The following is a 14656-nucleotide window of genomic DNA, read 5'->3' on the forward strand; positions in this document are numbered from 1 at the left end:
GGTTTATGTGCATTTGTGCCTTTGGGATGGGAGGAATTTCTGATCCCACTCCGCTTTGCTTTTCTTGGAAGGTACCCTGGAGCCCTGCGGGGTTTCTCAGCGCTGTGTGAGAGAGGGCCCCATCCTTCTGTCCCTGGCAGCCTGTGTGAGCCCTGCTTGCCCAGGGAGTCCTGCAGGAAAGCACTAAGGTTGCAATGGCAGTAAGTGAGGAGGAAAAATCCAACCAAACGAAATTCCCAAACCAGCACTGGCTTGAAAACTTCCGAGATTCCCACATGCGAGCTGGACTCAGACCGTGAACAAATTGAAGTCCTGGGCATGAGAAGTATCTAGGTTTGGCTTAAATGCAGAATACAGAGCTCCATATCAGAGCTGGGATGGTCATTGGTGTTGGCTCTGAAGGCCGTTGGCTGCTGCCTTTTCCCTTCCCTTTCTAGTGGCATTCCTGCATTGAACTAGAACATCACTGCACCAGAGACCAGCAGGGTAACCCAAGGGCCTGGCATCTACACCGAGACACTTTATAGTCTCACTGCTAAGGCACGAACCAATGTACAGGGACAAAAACATGTGTGCACGAGAGCTCTTCTGTGTATCCCTTAGCAGTGCTCAAAACTTCTGCCCTGAAGAACAAGTTTTGATTCTTTTTTTTTAATCCTTACTTTGCTAAAACCTGCAATGGTACCGGTTTTCCTTGCAAACCCAGGACTCTGGTTACCTGCATGTCCCTTCTGCACAGCCCCATTTCTCTTCAGCCAGGCATGACCAGAGCTGTAACTGTGGGGGTGGATTGGCTGCAGCAGCTCCCACTGGCACTCACCCTCCTCCTGTCCCCACTGCAGGTGAGCGTTGCTCCTGTGGCCGTCATTGATGGATGGCATCTGTAGAAGTGAGAAGTTCCCACTGTTCATGGCCACTGGGAGAGGGTGGCAGTGACCTGGGACACTGAGGCTCTGCCTCTACTCCAGCTTTAAGAACAAGGGCTGGGCACTGTTTTTCTCACCCCCTCGGATGTGCTGAGCACTGCTGGCATGAGGTTTTTCCTCCAGTATGTGGGCTGTTTTTTTGCTTTTTTCTCTACTGGGTTTTTGATAGCATCTACCTGGACAGACTGCTGGATGGTGAACGCTGATGATTCCTTGGAGGTAAGATCTGGGTAAGGAGAGCCTCATCACCAAAATGAATGTGTCTTAGAGAGAGTTTGGTTCGTGGCATCATTGTTCCACTCTCACATACTTTTTCTCTGTTGTGCTGGATGAAAGTGGATGAAAATGAAATTAATGTCTCTGGCAAGAGCAGGGGAAAAGTAGTATTTTGTGTAATTCTCTCTGCCAGACTTTATTATCCAGACTCTGCTCTCACTTGGTAAGCTCAGGAAAGGTTTACAGGCTCTGGGTTTAAATGTATATGAACTTGAGTACAGTTATTCTGTGTCTCCAGCCTGCATGGATATTTTGAGATGTTTCTAGTTCTGTAGGTCAGACTTCTTGGTGGGAAGGTCCAGCATGTACACCTGTGCTCTTCAAGTCTTTTCACTGAGTTATCAGGCTAGCAGAAATTTATGGGGAGCATGGGGACTGGCATTAGATCCACCACTCAAAAATATCTGCTTGAACTTGTGCAGACAATAGCACTGTTGTGTTAAAGAAAGGTATTGGCAAAAGTAAATTGCAAACAAGGGAGCAGAATGTTGCTTACGTGCAAGTTGTGCCCCAGACACTCCAAACCCCAAACCATGGCTGTTTCTGCAGTGCTCAGTACCGCAAGTTTGTATTTTTCTTTCCACAGCAGCCAGCAGTTTCTGTACATTTAAGGGCTGCAGGTCCCCAGCGTGGGAATCTGCTGTCTGGCAAACTGGATACTTCTTGCAGTGAAGGTGAAACACCTTCCAAGACAGAGTTTGGCTGAATATATCAGCTACCCAGCACAGGAAACCGGAATAGCTCCTCTGCACTCAGTGATTGCAATGCAGCGTTTAGCTGCATCACATCAAGTGATGAATTTTCTGAGGAAAGAAAGATAAAACTGATTACAAGAAAAATAATTTTTTTCTCTATGCCGCGAGAAATCCAAACAATCTGACTGCCAGTCCCACCCTGGAAGGTGGTTGAGGATGCTGAGGTGGTCATAGATCCAATGTGGGGAGGTTGCTGATGGTCAGTGTGTCTACTCAGTGAGCCTCTGCAGGGAAAACAGCGTGCACCTACTGATGCTGGCTGGGATATCACTCTTTGTCATCTTGGTTTGGGAGATATTATAGATTCATTTCAGGAAGACGTGAATTCTCTGTAGTCAGCTGAAGATATCTGTATACTCAGAAAAGCCAAGTGGATTCAAGATTGGAGGAAAAGCGGAAGAGGGAAACCCAATTCCTGAGCTAAGTGAGTCCAGGAAAGAACCAGTCCATTACCCTGAGGCTGTGTAACCTTGTCTTCTTGGCACAAAGGCATCTGCACTGGGCTGTTGGGAAGTGCTCCATTAACACCCAGTTTGGTTATTAGTAGCCAGTACTCTCACATTCCTGCTCTGAGTGTGAATACTAAATAATAGAGCAAAATGCCCCCAGCCTTAATACCTGACCACTGATGTCCTTAATGTCCCTAATGACTCACTGCCCCTCTAAACAGGGGAATGCAGGTAAACTGTCCATGGCCAGAAAGGAGTGGAGTTCACAATGACTCCCACTTTCAGCTGGAAAAAGGGTAATTTGGGAAACTTTGACTTCAAGAAAAAAGGAATTCCATCCTCCAGCATAGAAAGTCACTTGGCTTTGACCCCGTCCCCCAGCAGCTGGGGAGGTTGAAGCCCTCACTGTGGTCTCGCTGAAGAGGAGCAGCCCAGGAGGGAGAGGCCAGGGAGCACGGGGAGCAGCTACCTCCAGAGGGGCTGCAGGGGCCCCGGTCGGTGCCCAGCTCTCACAGCCCCTTGCCTCCCCTTCAGAAACAACCAGGCTATGGCAACGCAGAAAGTAGTTTCAGCTGGTGCACTCCGTATGAGCATCAAGACAAGCTTGGGTCAATTTTTGCAGTAGTTTGTGCTGGAAAAAATGCATAATTTGCTTCCCAACAAGCACTGTGTTGCGTACACAGTCCCTCCCTGTTGCGGGCAGATTAAAAATATTACCACTACTGTTAAACACTGCCTGTTTTATGCTGTGCTTGTAATCATTGTATGTTGGCACCTTTTTACAGTGCGGTAAAACTGTGACTAACATTGCTCACATGTTTGCCTTCTCCGCTCTCCCCAGAAGGGGAAGTGCATGCTTGTTCTGTCATTTTTTTGTATTAGAATTATTTTAATATTAATAATACATTATGCCTAGGATATAATTATATATATTACAGTCATTATGCACTTTATGTTTTACATGCATACTTGTGTTAGGGAAAGCAGGTCGTGGCGGTGTGTTTCATAATCGAAGTGGGAGATGAGGAGCTTGGCTGTGATGTTCAGCTTCTCAGGGAGTCCTTGGCTGGGCAAGGTGGAGCAGATTTGCTGGGGGGCGGAAAGAGGTGATGGGGAATTAGTGCTACCAACATGGTGCATGGGTCTGGCCATGGGATGGAGAAACCCGTGCCCCCACATGACACATCAGCCAGCCCTGACCTCTCTCCCATTTACAGCAGCGGGTTCCTGTGTGCCTGAGGGTCTGTGCTGCCTGCACAAGGGCAGATGCCCAAGGGTGGTTTAGAAGCAGATTAACAACCAGAAGGACAAACGGTGCACAAAGCAGAGGGGAGCAAGGGATGGCCAAGGAGGTTATGAGGCAGGTGACAGCTCAGCAGCGCAGTGGCTCAGGCCAGCCGCAGGTCCCCTTCTGATGTGTGTTCCCATCCCTCCTGCACCAGGCAATGTGACATTTTTCCCTGGCTGTGCACATGCTGCATAGAGATGGGCTGATCCCTGCTTCTGCCTGCATTCAGCACTAGCAGTAGGTGACAGCTGAAACACCCCAAGAAACATGAAACATTAATCAGGTTTTTTTCTAGTCTGGGAAGGGTTGTTTTGCACAAGCTGGACCATGATCACAACAGTTACGCCATAGGACCTCTGTTTTGCTTGGGGGCTGACAAAGCCTGGAATCCTGTTAGTCTATAAATAATTTGGACAAAGGTGCTGCTTGTGAGATTAAAAACCCAGTACTAATGTGAAAAAGTGAGGAAGTAACTGAGAGTATTCGCTGAATACAGAGTAGTATGAGTAAGCCTACAGTGGTTTGGGAGGAACATGAAATGACATAAATACAAGTGGAACAAAATGTAATTTAATATAAACATGCTAATTTCAAGCACAGCCTGAACGGTGGTGAGTTAAAACAGAAGAGGAGCTGCAGTTGGATTCCGAGAACCATGGTAAAAACTTACATCTAATATAAACACAGCAAATTGTTTTACATGACTCTGTTCTCTTGAAAAGCATAGAATCAATGAAACCAGATTTTTTCCAGCATTGCTTCTCATTTTTTGGTGATATTTTTCATTAAACATACCCAGAAATTCTCAGAAATTGTAAGTAGTTTTCATCTTCACGAAACAAAGCGTGGCTCATTTTCATTCAAACATAAAGAGTATCTTCTTTGTCAGTCTGAAGTAGTGAGTCATTTTTACTCACCTTTTATCCACAGTGCAGTATCACAAAGAAGGTGTGCAGTTTGGCTCGGACATTGTATTGTGGAGAAAATACTGTGGTTGGCTATGACTTGAGTACATCCTGGATGAGGCTTTATTAGGTGGCTGAGATATGTTATTATCTGCTTTGTGATTTACACAAAGTGCAAGTAAAATGAATTTATTGCATCATCCAAGCGAGCCCAGTCCCCTTCCCCCGTGTGAAACCCATTCCCTGGGAGAGTGTCTCCTTCCATTAAGTGCAGCAGGTGTCACTGGCAGCAGTGGGGCAGGCTGGAGTCCAAAGCTGCACTGACATTAACTCTGCTCCTTGTATGAGCAATTCCAGGAATGTTTTAGAGGTGCTTGTTGCCATATTTGCATTGGTAATGAAAATACCTCCCATATTAAAGTGATTTATGGAAGGCTGGGCTGGGAATGGTATCTACGGCTTCAGGACAGAGGAGACGATTAGCCATGATGCTACTGCAACGTCTGCCCGAGTCTGGATGTCTCAGTGATGAGTGTGGCTTGGGCACGCGTGGTCTCATAGTCAGCAGCACACCAGGAGCCCCAGGGCCAGGATCAGCGCTGGATGCCTCTTGTTTTCCAGCCAGTGTTTATGGCTGAGTCATTCGGGGGCAGCTCTTCACACACCTCTGGAGAGGGGCTCACATCCACACCTCTGCTCTGCAGTAAATCCCTCCTCTACCGTGCCACAGCCACCTCCCATGGTGGGCACCCAGCTCCTGGTGAGACGCCTGCCCCGCCAGCCCCACGCCAGCCCCACCAGGCTGCCCCTTCTTGGCAGGGGGGATGGTATAAGGGGAGCATGGACAGCAAAGTCTCAGGTCATCTGGTCCATAGCCCTGCCCCGTCAGCCTAGACAAGCATTTGGCAAGGAGTGATCAAACCTGCTCTTAGATCTCTCCCATCAGCTGCTGCCCATAGGTCCTCCCAGAAATTTCCTTCAGAATTTTTGTCCTTGCCAATAGGAAGGTTTTTTCCCTAATGGATAGTCTGAACTTCTTTTGCTCTAATTTAAACCCATTAGTAGGGACACAGAAAACTTTTTTCCTCTATCCTGCCACTTTTTCTTTTCTTCAAGCTAAAAACCTCTAGTTTACAATTGACATAATGGGACCAGGATTTGGGTCGAAGGGCCTAGCTGACCATCCGCTGTGCTGGTGAATATATTAACTTACGGTCTTCTTTCTCTTCTCAACCCACAGGTGAGTACAAAGTGCCGTGGCCTATGGTGGGAATGTGTCACAAACGTTTTTGATGGGATCCAAACTTGTGATGAGTACGACTCCATCTTTGCTGAACACCCTGGTATGTAAGAGTTAAAGATGTTTCTATAAGTGGTGGGGACACCTGAGTGTAGACAAGAAGATCTGTTCTACTCAGTGACAGATAATTTGGACATACATATTAGAGCCATGTTTCATTTCTCAGTGAGGTATTACTCCCAGGGGAAGCTGGAGAAAGTTCATCCCAGAAAAATATGTTCCCCTGGGATCCAGCCCCATCACCAACCCACATTTCCATTCCTTGTGCACTAGAAGGATCTGCTTTTGTCCTGCAGTGAAGCTGGTGCTGACCCGAGCCATGATGATCACAGCAGATATCCTGTCAGGATTTGGATTTCTCTTCCTTGTTCTGGGACTGGACTGTGTGAAATTCCTTCCCGATGAGCCGCTCATCAAGCTGCGCATCTGCCTGGTGTCTGGAGTTATGTTGCTCATTGCAGGTATTCCCCTGCTGTGCCCCCGTCCTGCAGAACTCCCTTTAGAAAACGGGAGAAGCTTCAAAGCCTTCTCTTCTTTTAGGGAGAGGAGTTGATGATTTTCCAGAGGGTAAACATGGGGGAAAGATCTTTATTTGCTTTATTTGTGCAATATAGCTTCCTCTGTTCCCTGCCTGCCCCTAGCAGCACATAGCTGAGTTTATCTGCTCTCATTTCGTGTATTGACCAGGCGACTTGGCTGAGTTGAATGACTCCCATTTACTGCTGGTTTACTGTGAAGTCAGTGTCGTTGCTAAGGCAAAGAGACAATTGCTGAAGGACTAGAAAGTCCTGGCATCCTGATTCGGTTCTTGCCTCTGTCACAGATTGTGTGACCTTGGGCAAGTCACTTCGCCTGAAATCTCTGCAGATGATCTCTAATAAAAGGGTAATAACACATTTGTCCCTCCTGGGTGATAAATACCCAAATGACTGAGATGCTTTGCTGTTACAGCCAGTGGGAGAATTTTAAATGCAAAAATATACAGCCAACTAGGTACCAAGTAATTTCATTTGACTTTACTCCAATTTTAAACATCAGCCTCTGCTTCAGCATAAGCAGATTTAACACATTACTCACCCCAGCCACATGTAAAACATTTTGAGAGGTTCTTTTAAACATTCTCCATCCACCTCCCAAAGTTTGTCTGAAAAGCAAAGTTCTGAAAGGCAAAACAGATTAGAAAATTAAATTCTTCAAGCAACTTTCCAGTAAGTTGCTAAACAAGCTGAGAAGGGAGGAGCTTTCTGCCTTTTACTTTATGGGCACTGATGGAGCCTGTGAGTGCCGAGCTGTGAGGTCCAGCCTCTGCCTGGTAGCATCCCAGCTTGTATCAGTAGGAGCCAGGGTGAATCCACATGATTCACTGTGACCGGGCTGAGACCGAACAGGGGCCAAAAGCTTCCGTTTGGGGAAGGTCTTCCCATGCTAAAGTCTGACCCAGCAGACAGTAGGCTATAGCTCCAGATTTTATGTTTGTGATCTCCTGGTGGTCCCTCTGGGAGCTGTGTGTGGCACCTCCCTCCTGTCCTGCAGGTCTCCCAGGCATTACCGGCTCGGTGTGGTATGCTGTTGATGTCTACGTGGAGCGCTCCTCTCTGGTCTTCCACAATGTGTTTCTGGGCATCCAGTACAAGTTTGGCTGGTCATGCTGGCTCGGCATGGCGGGGTCACTCGGCTGTTTCTTATCTGGGGCCCTGCTCACCTGCTGCATGTATGTCTTCAGAGGTGAGGAACCGTGGCAGGGTGAAACACAGTTCAGAGATAGAGCCATCACTTGGGGTGTGCTACAGGCACACAGGGTGGGGAAAGTCCTTCATGGACACCCTTCAGGATGGTTGTTCATCCCCAAAAGCAATACCTTCAGCTGTAAAATGGGAATAGTCTTATTTCAGCAGTTCTAGAAAGCACATCAAGGTCTTCAGGTGAGAGCTGAGGTGTAAGTATGACATAAAATGTGTTATTATGTCATATCTTGGAGTGCTGCTTTCTCTGCTTTTCAAGGCTTTGCAGCTGAAAGTCACCGAGCATTTGTTAGCAGATCCTATTTCTCTCCCTGTGCCTCACAGAGACCAGCTCTGGAAGACTCCACACTGCTTACTCCTTGAGGAAATGCTATTCCTCAGCTGGGACAATTGTAACAAATGTGCATTTGCCATCCTCACAAACAGCTACAGCCAAAATGTATGCAGTGGACACAAGAGTGTGAGGAGGAGATAAGCACTCCAGAAAGAACTCTGCTGTTATTTGTAGTGGATTGCACAGAGATCCAAGCTCCTGTGGTTGTGATACAGATGCAAAGCTAAATTTCAAGGATTTACTGTATGCTACAGTGTTTGCATTTTGAAAACTTCAAAAAAACCTTCCTTCAAGAAAGTAATCTCTTGGAAGATCTTGCTTTAGGGAATTCTGTTGTCTTGAGTGCTGAGGCCACTTTCATAAGCACAGACTGAAATAACCAACACAAACTCTTTCAGCATTTGGCTCAACACTATTGGTACAAGTGGGATAAATCAGCCGCTCCTGGATCAGACCCCAGCGTTCTGCATGAAGATCCCCAAACTGTAAGATGAATTTATTTCGTGTCTGACAATGTGTCAACAGAATGTACAAAGCAGAAAATACAGGCAAGGAACGGGACTGATCATCTGACCAACATCTAGACTCTGTGCACCCAGCATGGAGGTCTGTTCCTCTTAAGGGCAGCTGGAGAGTTCAGCAGAAGATAAAGAACTGTGTTAAATGCCTGGCCCTCTCTTTGGCCCATGAACATCTGCACTGAGGAAACACTGCAAACTCAGGTGCATTCTTCCCTGCAAAATACTGTCCATCCCCATACTTACAGATGCTCTGGACTCACTGAGATCTGCAAATTACCAGCTTCTTTCTGCTTAGCAAAATTTTTGCCTGCACAAAGAAAAAGTGAGTGAAGATTGAAGATCTGACCTTGTGCATGACAATATGTCTATACCAGCTAGAAACTAGGATAAACAGTAGTAAAATCTATTGTCCCTTTCTATCAAAAGATACTTAAAACCAGTTCAGGATTGCTGTCCCCTGCTGCAATCCAGGCTGCCATAGGCTGGATGAGGCTAGAGCATCAGCCATATCCTCATGAAGGTGGGTGAAAAAAACCAGTATGTTCCCTAAGGATGGATGCAAAAGTTCTTGCATGCCTTTAATGGAAAGGGAAGCTGAGGCAGTTTTCTTAGGGTTGGTAGGAACTGTCCAAATGCAGTCCTTTCTACCACGGGCACCACATCGTATGGTCATGACCACCAGGGGTTGAGAAATGGCTCTCAGCGCACAGATATACCTGCTCAGGGGCAGTGGAGAAACGGCAGTGCAGTCTCTCAGGAGGCTGTGCCCAACCATAGGTACTGAGGCCCCACCAAGTTAGGCGTCCTCCACTGACTGCTTGGTGGGGAGACTGGATGGAGAAAACTCATTTCTCTCCCCAGGCAATATGAAGTGAAACTTTATATTATGAGAGCCAGAGGCACATGGGATGGCTATGGATGGAGCAGGTTGTGTCCCAGACAGCACCTCTGATAACCCCTATGATGGAAGATGAGGGGCCAAGACCTCTCACAGATTGTCCTCAAAGCAGCATCTTGTGCTGCAGCACAGAACTGACCAGCAATGTTAAAACATCATCCAATCCTGACAGGGCTCCTAATCAAATAACAATCAGGCCCTGGTACAGTCGGGACAACAGCAGGTCCATATGGCTTTGCTACAGGCTTAAGCACCTCTGCAAAGCTCAGACCGTAACGCAGCCATCTGAGCATGAGCCCTCGTGGCAGCGCTGCTGCCCAGGTGAGGGAGGCTTTGTGCCTGCAGAGTTCATGCTGCTTGGGTTGGCAGGTGTTTACGTTAGCCAACTGAAAGCAACTTATTGCCGACAGATGAGCTATATTGAACAGATGTAAACACAGTAGGAGAAGTGATGGAGGCTTTTTCACAAAGACCTGAGAGACAAGGAGTATGAGGGTTATGAGTGATGTGATGAATTCACGGATTATACCAAGCATGCAGAGGCCTGGAGGTGATAGGAATTTCTGCCTGTTATTGCAGGAAGCGGCATCCAGAGCTGTTTGTTTTTAAAACTTTGTCACAGTCATGTCAGAAATACATATTTTCTGTGGGGCTTTTGGGGCAGAAGAGCTGATGCTGGTACACTGTGTCAGAGCAGGGAAGTTCTGGGGACTTTTTGGGCAGCTGTGCCCCTGCTCCTTCAGGGACACTTTGGGAAGGAGAGGGAGGGTAAACCCACTGCAGAGGCAGAGCTGTGCTCAGTGCCTGCTCCAATGTCCATGTCCCCGCTCCTCCCCAGTGAGGTGAATGCTCCTCAACCTCCCCAAGCGAAGAGAGATGCTGCAGTGCCGTGGGCTGCCCCAGTCTGACTGCCCCAGCCTGACTCACCCAGGGCAGAGATGCTCCTCGGGAGGAGGTACTGAACAAAGACATCATCACTTGGATCAAAATCCTGAATCTATATCCTTCCCAGACTGTGGAGCCTGCATGTTAGTCCTCCCCACTAACACTCAGGGACACCTGCCAGCCTCTTGTTGCTGTTTCCTACAGCTTTTTCTGAGGAATGAAGATTAACTCTTGCTGCAAAAATTTATTTCTTGTTTAGCAGAGGAGAAATAGCCTGGCATCATCTGCTAATGCTGGTGTAACTGCAGATCTTAGACCATTGATTTCTCCTGTTCTTTTTCTCCAGCATGGTGTAGTTGAGGAAACTTCTGGGCCTTTGTCCTAAAGGTCTTCAGGTTGTTTTGAGGTGACGGGAGTTGTTTTGTGACTTGCAACACATGGGTCACACCAAGCAGTGGCTCAGTGACACTTTGGGACTGAACGTCTAAGCCCCGATCAGGGGTGAACATAAAATGCTGGTGTCATCAGTCCCTCCAGCCCTGTGCTCCGCCTGGGGGTATACAAATACGGCACACACATACCCCAAATACTACCGTCACTCAGGGTCCACCATTCTCAAATACATTTACAAACAAAGAATGTTGCATAAACATTTGTGAGCCTTCCTCTTCTTCAGTATCTATGTAGAACAAGGGTTAATTCTTTAATCATACTCCTGTTCTATCCACACTCTACAATAGCTTTTGAGGATCTATCTCCTGCACAACAGGACTAGGAAAAGGTCACAACAACCCTTAGGTTTGCCAGGTTAATGTTTTGTAACAACCAGTCCAGCGCTGCATTGCTTCATTATTCAAATCCTGCTGACAGTCTATCTGATGTTTTGATCGGTTGTTAATATTTAATTGTTAATCCATTGTTTGATTTAATTCTGACTCTGATTTTATGACTGAAGTATTCAGTCCTCATTAGCTCATTACCATGCCATGATGCAGATCTATTTTAGTTTGGTTGTTTACACATTAGCAAGAAACCTCCGAGAAAGTATACAGGATTTATTTTTTCTTTCAAAATAACAAGCAGTCCCTAAGGCTAAAGACGTAGCAGGTGAGCTCAGATATGAAGGTATTTCCTTAATACCTACTTACATCCCATTCAGGCAGCTCACTAGGAATTACAATAGACCGGCTTTGCCTTCCTGATGGCCATCAATGCAAGATTTCTTCAGATTTTCACTGACTTCCAAGGAGTATTTTTATGTTTGGGCATCTCAGTCTTGTTGCTTGGTTTCCCAGGATACAGGCAGTCAGGGACTCAGCTGCGAGCTGGGACTCCCCCATACCCTGCCTGCTGCACCTGCCCTGTGGTGTCTGCTGGAACCTGGGGCTCCCTGTTGCCCTCTCCACCGACAGTGCACAGCTCGGTGCAGTCTGCCAGGGATCCGGCTGGCTGCAGGTTATGGAAAATAGCAAAGTCTTGTAGGTAAGCTCTTTGCTAAGTTGATTTCATGCCTGACAGATAGGTATCGATTTCCCATTTTGATGTAAGTGAGTGAGAGAGATAATAAAACAATGACATCTGCAGTGGCTGTCCTTTTCTGTATGCAATGGTTTGTCCTCTCACTACCTCAATCAGCTTTGTTCATAAGGGCTTTTAATAACTTCGGCTGTAATTAGGACTCACTGTGACCTTGTGAACTAGACTATCTCCTGCTGCTGCTGCATGAGTATTTCCCAAACTATGGATTTCCCACCCTTTCACAGACAATGTAATGTAATTTTGGTGTGAATTCAGTAGATCTGAACAATTATGTTCAGTAGATAAGAATGTTACTTCAGATTTCTGTTCTCCTTGCCTATTGTAATGTTAGTGAGATATAATAAATGCAGTTGCTTTTGAGCGTTGTGTTTCTCTAACCAAGTTTTTGTTTAAAAAAACTTGTTAGCCCAAGTTTTACCTTGAAAAGTGCTTTGCCAGGTGACCTGCTTTGACTCCTGTGAAGGAAATCACTGCTCTCCTGCAAGGACACACGGAAGGCAGCAGTATCAAGGGGCCGAGCCCTTGGGAAAGTGGGCTGTTGATTGCGGAGGCTGCCCAGACCTTTGCGGGTAGGTAGACATCAGACCCCAGTGCAAACCTACAGCAACGGCTATTCAGCCGCTGTAGACTTTATCCCTTGCTTAGACACATCTACTTACAGTCATTTTATAAACTTTCCAAGAGACAAAAGTAAAATTCTACCAAGAAAGTGAGGTTTTCTCTCTCAGCTTGGGGCTGGACTCTCACAGTTTGCTCTTCTGCATCCGTTAAATATTGTGAGCAAGCGATTACTGACCAAAGTAGTCTGGCCAAGTACTGTTACAGAGAGCGGAAAACGATTTTCACCCGCTATCCTTTGTGTCCCTGCTGTAAGATTTTGCAACCCTTTGAGAAAGGCCAGAGCCAGAACTGTGCCACCGAGTGACCGGAGAGAGCGCGCACCTCACCCCAGCCCTATCCTCTTCCTCCCTGCACAAAAGCCTCTAGCCCATAATCCAGAGTCTTCAGATGACAACAAAAAACAGATTAATGATAATTCCCCCATCTTTCCTGTGCAACCCTCCCAGCAGTCCTGACCGATCCCATGTTATGACTCAGCTCTCTTTGGTTTTGCCCTATTTCACCTGAGAGCCAGTTTATGGGTTTATTATTCAGCTTTTGATGCGCGGAGGTGGAAGTTCAGCCATGCACCTCACTGCATTCCCTTCATCTTTTGCTTCCAGATAAACACCAAGCAATTAGCTCCTCTGCACTGCTCCTGTTTCCCCTCGTCAAGGCTTACTGACAACAAGTTCCCGCACAAATGCATCTGTCTTCTGATGTTTTCTGGGTTTTTCTAGAGCAGTTTGCAATTTCTTCTCAAAGTCAGCAGGAAGTATAAGTCAGAGGATGAGTGATAGCCAGACAGTCACAGCAGAATAAGTGCTTTTCCAAAGTGGACCCTATTCCTAAGATGATGGGTTATAAAGAAATAGCTCATCTTTCCTTATAACTCTGAAAACGTCAGCCAAACTGAATTAACTGCCCTCATTAAGGGCTGAGTGCTTACAAAAGCATTAGATACCAGCCAAATTCTCCGCTTCTGTAAGAACAGGAACACAGATCTGGAGAAACCTTGTCCATTCTGCTGGAACACCTGGGACTAAGTGGGCCTGCTGGGAGAAGCAGCTTGCTCAGACAACAGTAGGTCGGTGGGGCCATCCCAAATACATTTGTAGAAGGAAGGAATCTATCCTTTTTTCCATTTCAGTGATTAGGAAGCCAAGGACCAAGGCAGTGCCTACAGAGACCCCTCTCAGGGTACCCTCCTTCCCAACGTAAGCCAGCAGCGAGGTCAGTTTATGCCCCTCTCCTAAGCAATCCTGCCCAACCTCTTTTTTTGGAGATGGCTCCTGGTCTTCAGCAGTTTTTGGAAGTGCCCATGGCTCCTGTCACATTGCAGAAATACCACAGCACACGGCTTCTCCCACACTGGTGACTCCAGCTGGAGCCTGATTTTGTGACAGCCACTAGCTTGCTTTACCGTAAGCCACGATGCAATTTTGATGTAACAGTTTTCTTCCTTTTGTAAATAACTCCAGCACCCCAAACATGAAGCTGAACGCGTTTGAGCACACACTATTAAGCATGGAAACACAAACCTGTTCCCAGGAATGCTCCTGCAGGAGCAGCAGCCTCCTGGGCGCGTTGCTGGAAGCTTCGCTTGCCCTCTGTTGGGTGGCTGGGGAAGGATCCACCGCCTCGGCAACGGCAACGAGTGCCGCTTGCTGGACCTTGTGAAACGGGGATGCAGAGTGATGGCGGTGATGAAACCAAAACCCTCCTTGCTTGTTAGCCTGTCCAGCCATCTGATTAGAAGGTGACATTCAATGAAATTAAAGGCAGCAATTTAGCCGGAGCCAAGCGATTAATAAGCGGGAGACTGTAATGTGTTATGCAGCGTATAATGCAGACAACCTGTGGAGTTCAGTTCCGCGAAGGGGTCGCTGGAGCCAATGCAGTGTGTAGGTGGGAAGGAAGTGATGGCTGATTTAATGCCCACTGGCAGGCTATGCAAGCTGAAGTGACAAACATAATCAAATCCCATGCTTCAGGGCATAAATTGAAGGGGTTGAGTAGTGAAAGCCGTTATGTGTATAAAAGGTCTCATCCTGAGAGGTGCTGATTACCTGCAATTCTTACTAAGTCAGCCAGTGAAAGGACACTCAAGAACTGGCCGACTTCTCCACTGGCTGAGTCTGTATTTGCTAATTTTCCTTATTAACAAACCCTGTAATATTTTAGCCTGCTGGCACAAACATTCATTTTGCTACAGTAACATTTATTTCCTTTCACACA

At 46.8% G+C, this 14656-nt stretch overlaps 1 protein-coding gene across 1 annotated transcript; it reads left to right on the forward strand.

Annotated features, from left to right (window-relative positions):
• Positions 1-1031: 1031 nt before the first annotated feature.
• On the forward strand, positions 1032-13211 carry CLDN16 (claudin 16). The gene is made up of 5 exons (XM_056359173.1): positions 1032-1145; positions 5840-5942; positions 6196-6360; positions 7433-7624; positions 7966-13211. The coding sequence occupies exons 1-5, from the start codon at positions 1032-1034 to the stop codon at positions 8103-8105; spliced, it is 714 nt and encodes a 237-aa protein (XP_056215148.1). The 3' UTR covers positions 8106-13211.
• The last annotated feature ends 1445 nt before the right edge of the window (positions 13212-14656 follow it).

Source organism: Falco biarmicus, chromosome 13 (assembly GCF_023638135.1).
Source record: "Falco biarmicus isolate bFalBia1 chromosome 13, bFalBia1.pri, whole genome shotgun sequence".
NCBI lineage: Eukaryota > Metazoa > Chordata > Aves > Falconiformes > Falconidae > Falco > Falco biarmicus.

Coding starts and splice junctions, on each gene's coding strand:
- CLDN16 (XM_056359173.1), top strand. CDS start 1,032: ATGAGGTTTTTCCTCCAGTATGTGGGCTGTTTTTTTGCTTTTTTCTCT. Junction 1,146..5,839: donor ACGCTGATGATTCCTTGGAG/GTAAGATCTGGG, acceptor CTCAACCCACAG/GTGAGTACAAAGTGCCGTGG. Junction 5,943..6,195: donor CATCTTTGCTGAACACCCTG/GTATGTAAGAGT, acceptor TTTGTCCTGCAG/TGAAGCTGGTGCTGACCCGA.